The sequence below is a fragment of the Vombatus ursinus genome, unplaced genomic scaffold (assembly GCF_900497805.2).
Source record: "Vombatus ursinus unplaced genomic scaffold, bare-nosed wombat genome assembly UNPS02014830.1, whole genome shotgun sequence".
Taxonomy (NCBI): domain Eukaryota; kingdom Metazoa; phylum Chordata; class Mammalia; order Diprotodontia; family Vombatidae; genus Vombatus; species Vombatus ursinus.
In genome coordinates, this window is record NW_020954608.1 from 43,119,887 (window position 1) to 43,132,170 (window position 12,284).

The following is a 12,284-nucleotide window of genomic DNA, read 5'->3' on the forward strand; positions in this document are numbered from 1 at the left end:
GGGACCGACCATATAAAAGAATGAATTGGGCTCAGAATTAAATAGGTAGAGAACAAGATAGATTACCTTTAGGAAGTTACAGAGCTCTTTTCTTTTTTTTTTTGGTGAGGCAATTGGGATTAAGCAGAGCTTTTTTAATGAACCTGAGCCTCTCTTGGAAACAAAGGCCCATCTTTTTAATATAAATATTCCACCAATATTGTCATATGGTTGCAAGATGCAGAGGACAGTCTCTGAAGAATTGAAAATAAATATCACACAAAATAGTGTGGCTCAGGGTGGGTCTAAGCATGTTGCAACATAAAACCATTAAGAGTAAAAGATATTAGGGAAATGTATGATAGGAAAAGAAGATGAGAGAGAGTCATGTATCATAGACAAAGGATGACAGGCGGAAAGCCCAAGTGCTCCACTGCCATCTTCCAGGTATCAAGTGAGAAAGTAGGACATTTAGTGGATTCCCTGTTGAGAACTTATGGGAAGACACAGAAACAGAATGCACAGGTGTAGATGGATTGCCCTCTTCATTGTTAGAGGGAACATCCAAAACAGTGAGATCACAGTTCCATTTGAGTAGAGACTGGATCAAAGATGAGGAGGAGGGATTGGACACAAGGAGACAAATTAGGAGACTGTTGCAATAGTACAGCTACTGATTGATGAAGTCCTGAACTAGGGTGGTGGTCATGCATGGAGTGAAGAAGTGAACTCCAGGGAGGTCTATTCAGACTTTGATGTCACCATGAGCCTGGCATATTCTCTTGATATATTTCCTTCATTTGCTGTGGCCTGAGCATCATGTCCTAGGTTGGCTATATCCCTGTTTATAATTTTTCTGTGCCCTTCCACATCCAGCATGAGAGTCAGACCTGGCTTTAGTGTGGAAGACCTCGTTTCAGAAGTGTCAACTGCTGCTCCTACTTAAGGGGTGGATGCTGTCCTGTGCCCTTCCTTCTTACCCCCTCCTTGTCCCTCTTTTTCCCTTGGATGTCTCAATTTATCCATATAATACTAATAATAGCTAATGTTTTGTATAGTGCTTACTATGTGCCAGGCCTTGTACTAAGTGCTGTACAGTTATTATCTTATTTGATCCTTACAACAGCCCTGGGAGATAGGTGCTATTATTGTTTTACAGGTGAGGAAACTGAGGCATAGAGAGGTTAAATTTATTGCCCAGGATCACACAGCTAATAACTGTCTGAGACTAGATTTGAACTTAGGTGTTCTTGACTCTGGGCCCAGTACTATCCATTGTGCCACCTAGTTGCCTTATGCGATATGCCCTTCATTTAAATGCCCCTTGAATTGATGCCACTTAAATCAAAGGGCCTACTGCTTTCAGCATTGAATGGTTTATCTAATTCTTCTGTAAAATTAGTCCCAGCAATGGACTTGAAGAACAGGTTTATATGTAGATGAGGTAGAGTGACGATGGAGGGATTGGGACTTAGGGAGATTGATGAATTTGGAAGGCAGAATATTTTAGGGGCCATTAACATATGTTGAAGCCTAAGATTTTGTCTAAAAAATAGAAAGGGAAAGAATATATAAGTTTATAATAAAAATTAAATCATGTAAATGAAAATTATAGCTGCATTGAGAAATAGTAGCATCTAGTGTCCGTGCCATCATTTACTAGGTGTGTGACCTTCTGTAACTTTTCTGAGTCTGTTTTCCTGTTGATAGAATGAGGAGTTTGGACTAATTGATACATAAGGTTTCTTCTAGCTCTCAGTTTGTGATTCTTTCAGTTTTGGTAATGTATTACCTATTTAGTTTCATGACATTGTTATTGATTTTCTAAAAGAGTTTGGGTTGTTTTCCTTCTAAATTATAGGTGAACTCCAAAGGAAGATTGGTTTGAAAGTACTTGAAATGAGAGGAAATGCAGTTGTTGGGTATTTACAGTGTTTTGACCTGGAAGGAGAATCTGGATTAGTGGTACGAGCCATAGGAACAGCCTGTACGCTGGATAAATTAAGTAGCACGGCAGCATTCCTTCCTGCATGTAATTCCCCATCCAAAGAAATGAAAGAGTAAGTATGAGTAAGTGCATAACTTTTAATGGAGAAAGCTGTTCATGTTTTTCCTGTGCATATTCATTTTATTTTAAACATGGCCAGTAGGGTGAGCCAGCACTTTTTATTAACATAGTGATTTTCTGTCAGAGTTCACTGTCAAAATCTAATCTATTCAGAAACTTAAAACTTCTTGTTTGTTTTTTAATCAGAAATTACAGTTATCTGGATTAGCAAATAAAATTTGTGCTGATGTATGTATTGTATAACACTCTCCTCTTCGGACTTAATTTTGGGTTAAGTATCTTTGTCTTAGAAGAGTATTTGTGGGTTGTGTTTTGCACATTTTCTGAGAAGTCCTAAAGACTCTTTGGTTGCTGATCCGTGTTCTGTTTATGATAATATAGAGGCAGCAGGCTAGGCTGATCCATGTGCTGGAGAGATTCTTCTACATCATGCCATCAGGAGCTATTAAATAGACTTCGTCCTATATTTACTAAACCCTTTTGGTGGTTATATCTGAAGAGGGTGGGTAAAACTCAACAGTTGGATGTATTTCAGTCAAATTAATAGAAAAATTATTTTCTCCATATTTCTTTTGACTACTCCTTTAAAGGACCTACTAAATTATTTTAAAATTCGAGTGAGGGGCAAAATGAGGGTAGAGGGACCTAGTTTTCCCATCTCTTGAGATTAACATCATAGGACCTATAACTGAAAGAAGACCTTAGTGATCAAAGTCCAATTTCAGCTCCCCATTTTGTAGTGGAGGAAACTGAAGATGAAGTGACTTGCCCAAGGTTTTATATCCAGGAAGTGACAAAGCTGTTTCTTAAACCAGGTCTTCTTACTCCAGGTGCTCGCTCTTTTTGCTGTCCTTTACAAAGAAAGTAGGTGGTACTTGCAATAAGAAGCGGTAGTGGGGCACCCAGATAGTTTTTTTTTCCTCGTCACGGAAGGATCCTAAAAGAAATATTGTGGTCCCGTCTTGTTTGTTTACTTGCAATGAATTCTTTGCGTTAGGGGTCTGGCTTTTGTAGCTATAATGCTTATAGCTCCCCTTATCCTTGTTTCATGTGGATTGCAGTAGAAAGAAAGATAGGAGATGGCTACATTACCTCTTTACATCTTGTTTGCTGCAGTGTTACGTGGCTAGCTAAGAGAACACATTTTGCATATTTTCTTGAATCCTATTAATTTGAGTGTTCTAGGACTGTAGTTTGAATTTATTCCCCAGTTTTCTGATTCTACTATAGTGAATTCTAATAAAATAGGAAACACTTGTATTGTGAAGGAATTAAGACATTTGTGATTGAGAACATTTTCTGAAAAGCATCTATTAATTTACAAGTAACCTTTCAGAATATCTCTGATGTTTTAAATGGCCTTTTTTGTATTCCTGATAGCTTATTTAGAAACTTATATAAAATTCCATACCATGATCTATCCATCCATACCTATGCTGGTTCCTTAATATAACATAATAAGGTTATTGGTTATTAAGGAAAATTTGGCAAAATAAGCCAAATCTTAGTTCCATATGAAGGGTTTAGAGCCCTCATATGTAGTGCCAAAAGGTCTTCAATATAGGATGGTGTCGTTTGAATGATGATCCCATAATATGTACCCAGGGATGCTTTATGCTCCAATGTATTTGGTTATGCAATTAGGATAGGAAATGCTTTTATATTTTTATAAAGTCCGAGGCTTTAAAAATATACTTTATTTAAAATTTGTATTAGAAGTTAATTTCATTTGAATTTATTGCACTTTTATGTCAGAAGATTGTTTTGCTTTTTAAATAGTTGAACAAAGTTAAAAAAAATAGTTTGAACATAGTAAAAGCCTATTGGTCACACATTTATAGATGCCTGCTTTGCATGAGGAACCATGCTGATGACCCTGGGTATAGATGCAATCTGTGGAAGCAATCTTTACCCTCGAGGAGATTACATTTCATACAGGAAAGCAGGACCTCTGTACATGGATATAGAGTTACTATGAAGAGAGTAAATAGAGACAAATACAAATTAGTGACATTCAAGGTAGTTTGCACTGGCTGTGGGGGGAAGAGGTCAAGAAAGGCTGTACTCTGATGACAGTGCTTAGGTTGGGTCATAGAGGAGGGGCAGAGACTCAGAAAGAATACATTCCAGCATGGAAGATAATCAGACCCAGAGACTGGAGATGGAGCATCATGGACGAGGAAAAGAGAGGAGGCCAGTTAGCTCAATCACAGAGTGCTGGAGAGGGAGGGACTTATAATTAGGAGAGATATGTTAGGGCAAAATGGAGAAGGACTTTATATTATATGATTCTATGGGTGGTAGGAAGCTAGTGCAGTTTGAGTGTGTCAGTGACATGGTCAGATCTGAGCTTAAAGAAAATTACTTGGGCAACACTGTGGAGGAAGGACTAAAGTAGTAGGAGGAGCCTTGAAGCAGTAACACTAATTAGGATGCTGATGAGAGCCTGATCTAAGGTTAGGTGTAAGAGATGTGGAGTTAAAAATAGCAAGATTTGGCAGTTGATTGTATAAATGAAATGAGAGAGTGAGAAATTGAGGATAATGCCACGATTTACAACCTGGGAGACAGTATCTTTGTAGTCTTGATGGTACTTTTAGTGGAAATAGGCAGTTTTGGCAAAGGGCTGGATTTTGGAGAAGGTAACTAATTCTCTTTTGGACATGCTGTGTCTGAGATATCCCATAGTCAATTGGTGATGTGAAATTGAAGTTCAGAGAAGAGACTTGGGTCTTGATATATTTATAGGTGATTCATCTACCAACAGGTGATAGATAACTAAACCCATGAGAGTTGATGAGGTCACCAAGAGAGAGTTTATAGAGGGAAGAATAGGTGGGCCTAGGAATCCTTTTTCTATATTTATACTGCCCTTACAGAAAAATTATATTGTCTAAAATGCTCTTTAGTGTGAGTTATCTATCTGCAGTCAAGAAAGTTAAATTTTTAACTGTTTTCATCAGTATGTACCTATAGTACATATATCACTAAATGGATTGCTGTACATTATTTTAATTTTGGGGGGTAGAATTTTCCATTGTAAGATTTGTTTTGAGTGGTGATTTTGTTCCATTTTAGCTGAGTAAAATAATGCAGTGACCACTGACTTCATCTATTTTTTAAAATGAGACCTCACCAGAAATTATTTTGGTGGTTTCTATTGGTGGAATGCCAAATAAGTACTATGTAATTTTGTTACATACCTAGTATATGTAGATTAAAGCATACTAACAATAAGAATATGAGTACCTACATGCTATAAAAACAGGAATATTAGTTTGCAGACTGTATTGAAGACCACCATAGCCATCAATACTAGGAGACTGCTCTTTGAAAACTGCTATTCTGTGATAGTACTTAACCATACAATGATAGTTCCTATGTGGTAAAGGACCATAAAATAAAGGTCATTGAAAATTGGGCTTCTTAGACTTCTGTTGAGTGAATAAATATTGAAAAGAAAAGACAGGATATTTTTTTTGGTGTTTATTCACAAGAGCTTTTTTTTTTTTTTATGTGCATCAGTGAAAAAAGTATATGAAATTGCTTAAGTACCATTCACAAATATCTTATTTATGGCCTATAGATCTTTTTTTAACCAGGACAGTTGAGTCTTTTTTTAAATAAAAAATTTATAATTTGAATATGTATCATATTTTTTTACTATATTTCCTCATTTAGAGTGTTAACAGTACTATCTCACAAAATTGAATTTAAATTTCTCTTTAAGAATATATTCTATACAAGGAGTAGCCCAAAGGAAATTAATTTTTAAAAAAAAGATTATTGGCTTAATTGATGATACATTTTAATAGTACTTTTTGCTTTGTTCTGCATATGTTATCATCAGTTTTTAAATAACACGTATAATAATACATCAAGATGTTTGTTCTTATAGATACATCCTTACACCTTTTCACATGATCACAGTTCTCTTTATCCTAAACATGGATCACACACACCTTTTCACATGATCACAGTTCTCTTTATCCTAAAATGGTATTTTCTTCATATTTTTTGCCTCTCCATACAGAAAATGTTACTTGGAAATTTTTGTTTTAGTCAAACACGATATGTAAAATTCTCTTAAAGAATTTGATGGTATGAGTGACACATTATTTAGGACTACTAATTTCAAAGACATAATATGATTTAGCTGATTGTATTTAGCTTTTCGGTTTTATTGGTGTTTTCTTCCCATAAAGTTTGTACTGTGAGGTTACTGATGATGAAGGTAAAGAGAAACCTTTTACTTTTAAAGCAACTTTAGAGCCAAAATCTTAAATTCAACTAAGCAAGAAAATATAGTGTCCTTTCTACTTAATTTTCTTATCAAAGCTCACAGTTTATTAACTTTTCCTTTAAAAATTTTGACTAAAATATATCTTTAGGTAATGTGTATCTGTTCTCCCCCTCCCTCCTTTTGGGTTTCATCTGGTCTTTTGCATGTTAGGGATTTATAACTCTTAGGAGCTGCTTAAAAATATGTGCTCTCCTCTAACTAAAGCACCCTGCAATCATTTTAACATAACTTTGCGATCTGTTGTATATATTGTTTTCTTTTCTTCCACCTTGACTGCAAATTCTCTCAGGTCTCCGCTGGTTCACCCTCCAAGCCATGGATGCCGTTCGACTCACAACAGCCCAATTCACACTGCTACTGGCTCACGACTTACTCAGAACTTCTCTGTGTCTGTTCCCACTCTCATCTACACTGGTACGAGACTGCTCAGACTCAGGAGCTGGGGAGAGACAGGCCACAGGCAGAGTGGTTGCAAAGGGCAGGCAGGCAGGCAGTGTAGGCAGGTACCACAAATCTTTTGTCCTTCCTTTTCTCACTGGAAGTCCTGCTGTCGGTGAAGAACTACTGTATTCAACTGCTAAAACAAAGGCTATAGTTGTTTGGAAGAGAAAGTGCCCTTTTCACTTCCAAAGTCTCTTCCATAGACCCATACACTTGTTTTCAAATTGTTTTGCATTTTCTTGGTTTTACTTGGAAACCAGAATTATGATTGGACAGGAAATTAATTTTTGTTCAAATTACCTGTATCTTCTTATTTTTCCTCTTTTATAAAACCTTTTAAATATGGCTTGTGTAATTCTGTGGAAGAGATCTTGTTGGAGAACAGGTAAGCAGTGATTCTGCACAAAACAAATGTTCAGTGTAGTTATATCCATTTTATTCATTGCTTTGTTTTTAGCTGTGGCACTCTTGATGCTATAGGATAAGGAAACATTTTTTTTTTGGAAGATATATATGTGTGCAAATATCAGTATATTTGAACATATTTACACACATTAGTTACAGTCATCATCATTTTTTTTTCTTTTGTAACTGGAATCAAAAAGCATTGTTTATTTGAAAATATTTTCAGCCATGTATTTATTCTCTTTGGTTATTTCTCTTTGGTATGTTTTTTTTTTCCCTGAGTCTGACATTTCATGCCTTTTACTTGGCTCGTTAACTGTTTCAGTGTAGTAATATTTGTCTGAAGAACACTGAATGGGTAAATAGAAATTCTTTGTCTTTGACCTCATCCCCAGCTTCACACTTAAGAAATGATTGCTGGCCCAGCCCCAACCCATCCCAACCTGGTGTTTGGATCATGCTGCCGTCAGCCAGGTCTTTGGCACATGATTGCTTAATATCTTTCCACCTTCTTCTGGCAGGATTCCCTTCAATGAAGATCCCAATCCCAATACTCACTCATCAGGACCCTCCACCCCTCTGAAAAATCAAACTTATTCCTTTTCACCTTCCAAGTCCTACAGTCGACAGTCCTCTTCTTCTGACACAGATTTGAGTTTGACACCCAAAACTGGTAAGGCGCTTCCACCCGCTTTTTTAATTTGGTTCTGTTCTTATTGGCTTTTCATCCAAACTTTTTCTTCTGCTTTTGGCATATAAGTTAATAAAAATGATGCCAACACTAATAATTTTAAACTGTCACAATTAAAATATGAATATATTTTTACAATGTAGGAATTAATTTGATGTGATTTCTATCACCTAGGTTGGTAACTCAGAGGTTTAAAAGTTCTTTGATAGTTTAAGTTTGAAAGACTAGATAACAAACACAATTCTTATTTTACCTGTAGACTTTTTTGTTTAATACTATAATTTGTTGGGAAACACATTCTTTTGCTAAAACATATTAGGTAGTTGAAGAGTTAACTTATTAGTAAAAAAGCAAAACCAGATTCCTCATGTAAAAAATATATTTTTGAGCTTATCTGTATTCTGTTTGTAGACCTCATTCTGAATTTAATCCTAAAAAATTTGTAATATTACAAAACAACACCTACAGAATCTCTCTGGGATGGTAGTGTCATATTAATAAGTGATTTATAATCATTAGTTTTAGAAGTTTGCTTGTTCCATCCTGTAAGGTAGAAAAATACCATTTTTACTTGTAATTTTTTCATATTTCTGAATTCTTATCCCCCCCACTCCCAAATGCTCCCTGTTCCTTCCATTCATTCCCCACAGGGGCCCCCTACTATGTCAGAATTTGTATAAAATATTTTTTGGGGTTGTCATCTGGTGCTTTTCCTTCATCTCTAGGATAGACTCCCCTCCCCCCCAAAAAAAGGCCAAGTCAAAAAATGACTTAAGAAATCAGAGAAATTAAAGAAATTGGGGTGATGGGACTTTTATAAACTGCATTTTGATCTGGGATATTTTTCCATGAGATTTAATCCATCTTCTAAAAATATATTTTGTCTTGTATCATTTTGGCTTACTATATTTTAATAACTTCTATATTTGCTGCTTGAAAACAAATTTAATTTTAAAAGCATGGGAGCTTAAGAATAAAGAAATTACTTGTGGGGTTTTTTTTTAAAGCTAAGCTAGATTTAATAAATGAAATTGTTAAACAGAACACAAATTGTGAAGAACATGATTTGGCAGTTTTGAGGATTACTTAAAAAGAAGCCTGAGCTTTCTGATTTTTAATTTCACGTCATGCTATAGGTAAAAATAATTCAGTATGTTAATCAGTAGTTCAGAATTTAACAAGTAGGTACATGCATTTATTTAGGTTATCTATCATGTTTAAAACAGTTGACAATTTAATTTAAATTGTAGTGTAATAAAAGTTTAAATTAAGACATCTGACTGTGGTACTTTTGACTTACTGATTCTAAAATAAATGAGACCCAAACTAAAATTGCTGATAGCAAAGACTTGAAGTCATGAAGAGTCATGGTTCTTTAAAGGGTAATTCTTTAGTCAGGCTTAAAAATATATTGCATTTTAGTTGGTGTAACAGTCATGTAACAATCATCAGGAGTAGCTTTTAATTTTCCTGTTTATTAGAAGTATAGGTAGCATCATTTCCAAGGCCTGTGCTGAAGCTCACATCCACGACTCTCAGTATTTGTTCTGAATCTAAATTGCTGTGCTTACAGTAATACACTATTTGTAAAAAGCTCTTACACTATTGGTTAGATCTTATGGATGTTGTTTCATGAGCTTTGAACAACTACTGTTTTCATCTTTGTGCAGAGGCAAGTCTCTTTAGAAATAACTGAAGTTTTTTAGAGTTTAGGAAATGAAAGTAGTAGATACCAGCCTGCAAATTTTTCCACTCTGTATACATAATAATTTGAAAAAAAAAAAGATTGCATTTAATTTGTGAAAAATGAATTGAATTTGTATTTTTTTCCTCTCCAAATTTCTTGTTTCCCTGATTTCTAACCATTTAAACTAACTGGATAGACCCTAGATTGTGTGTTTAGACCTAAGAGTCTTCACGCACATGTACTAAAGTTTTAATTATGTCCTCCACCCTTGTGGATACAAATACCTTAAGAACTCAGTTGTATGAGAAGTTGTGGTTGTAATAGAGGAACCAGTGAGCAAATTAACTGTAAGCACTGACTGGTTTCCCTGTTTTATTGTTTTCAAATAGCCTATAAGAAGATATTTCCCTAGAAATTGATGGTTTAATTCCTAAATTTCCTTCTTGTAGGTTACCCTTTTATGTTCCAGTTCATAACTGAACTGGATCAATGAAAACTATTTATAATTCATTTTTGTCCAAACCCCTAGAAACATTTATTTTGAGCTTTTATTTTTATTTTCTTGTAACTAAGGAGATAGACATATTTTGTTTATATAGTTTGAGGGATCCTAAATTAAAATTTATGCAGTGCCTTATATGCTTTTCATTTGGGTTGCCTGTTCTTATTAATTGCCTTAAACATTATGTTTCGAGTTTTATAAATGTCAAACTAAGTATAGACAGTATAGTTAATGCTTTAATTATTTGATTTTCTCTGAATCTGATGTATTCCTTGAAATTTAAATATATGTAAATAAATAAATCTATCTTCATATTTTCCTTACATTATGTGAAGACTAGGAGAGGGAGCCTGGTGTAGGTGATAAAGGGCTGTCATTGAAGTTTGAAAAAGCTATGTTCGTGTCCTGCTTCTGACACAATCAGTGTGACCATGGCAACTTTCCAAGATTAAATAATTTAGGCAGATGAAGACACTTGACACATAAGGAGTTCCCTACCTGATGAAATGATAGGTAGGGCAGAAAATAATTAGGATAATGTATAAATAGTTGAACATGCTTGGTAGTTGTCTCTACACATCTAGGAAAATAGAGTAGTTTTTTGCTTACTTCCTTATCTGCTTATTTTATTTCTATATACTTTCAGAAATAATTTGAGGCAGCTTCCAAAATGAAGAGTAAGAAAGCTGAAAATGAAAAAGGAGAAAATATGTTCAAAGAAATATAACATTACTACATGTAAATTATTTAAAGCCCATCTCAGAAATGATTAACTGATTATTATGAACAAAGTAATCAGAATTGAAATATAAAATATGGCTGAAAGAGGAAGTAATTTTTTTTTTTGTAGGTAGAGGTCAGCATCTATATTTAGGAAGTTTTAAATTTATTTCTTTTTCATTACCTTTTCAAAAAATTTAAGTAATTTAGAATCCAAAATTCTATACTGTTAATTAGTTTCTATATTTACTATTATGATCATAGTTCCTTTCACTGGTAAACTTCTGTGCTTTATTGATTTTATCTTAGCTCTTTATGTAGTCTGTGTATCCTATATATAGTATGGTATACTATATATATTATATATACAGTGATATATGTATGTATATATACACACACACATACTGTAGTAGTATAGTGGAATATGTTTTATGTTGGTCTTTGGGGGACAGGCCTAAAATACTGGATATAGTTGTTTTGATTCGTGGCATATCATTTGATCTTTAGTAAAGTCACCTCTTTGTGATAATAGACTGGTTGGTAATATCTTTATCAAAGAGAAAAAAACCATTTAAAAATATTGATGATATATTTTAAATTTGCATAAGAAGAGTATTGCTTGACTTAATTCAATTAAGTCAGAAAAACACCTATCTATTTTTATTGAAACAAATTTTGTACTAAATAGCAAATGGAATCATTAAAATAGAACAGCCAAATTGATGTGATGACATATCCATTTAAAACTTTTTTAGTGTATTTTACACTTAATATACTGTTTTAGTGTGCATTGCAACAATTTTGTTTTGTGCACACAGACATATTTAAAATTACAACTCACCCAAGTTTTAGGCCTTACATTTATTTTAAATTAGTATTTGAACTTTAAAAATACAGGTAGCTTAAATTTAATAAATTATTGAAGTAATTTAAAACTGGCTAAGATATCATGAAATCTAAAGATACTAAGGAATACTAAAGAACCTATTAAGGAATACTAAAGAACCTACTAAATAAAACTTACAGTAAGTGTTTTCATTTTAAAGTCTGTATAATATGCTTTTCATCTACATTGTGACATTATATGGTCTTGGCATTACTGTTTCCTAATGGGAACTTTTCATAAGGTGGCTGTATATGTCTGCATTTTAAAAAATTCATTTTTTGATGTTATATTTTGTTTCATCATTGCTTTCCTTATCCTGCTTTTTCTGGTCATCTTCTGAATCTCCATCTTTTCTCTACCACTTTCCTCCACAGCACCTTACCCACAGGGGCCTAGGATTTTCCTGTGTCCTAGCTCCCCCTTTCTCTCTTCTGGTTCCCCTCATCTTAAAAAGTCCTGTCTCCTCTCGGAATCTAGCCTTACCCCTCATCACTCTAGCCATATCAGCCCAGTTGTTCTGAGGAAAAGTGTTTCTTTCAGTGAAGAGTTGCTCCTGGCTGCTTCTGGTAGGATCAAGCTATAACAGCTTTTTTTACCCCTTT

At 34.3% G+C, this 12,284-nt stretch overlaps 1 protein-coding gene across 3 annotated transcripts in view; it reads left to right on the top strand.

Annotated features, from left to right (window-relative positions):
* Window positions 1-12,284, top strand: part of C2CD5 (C2 calcium dependent domain containing 5) — a 128,979-nt gene that overhangs the window by 26,365 nt on the left and 90,330 nt on the right. For 2 of the 3 annotated variants that reach the window (XM_027838753.1, XM_027838754.1), the window contains exons 6-7: window positions 1,841-2,039; window positions 7,718-7,869. In XM_027838753.1, the coding sequence (XP_027694554.1) occupies window positions 1,841-2,039; window positions 7,718-7,869 (351 nt within the window). Of the gene's footprint in view, window positions 1-1,840; window positions 2,040-6,639; window positions 6,765-7,717; window positions 7,870-12,284 lie in introns of all 3 variants that reach the window. The other variant, XM_027838755.1, reaches the window with a different exon arrangement.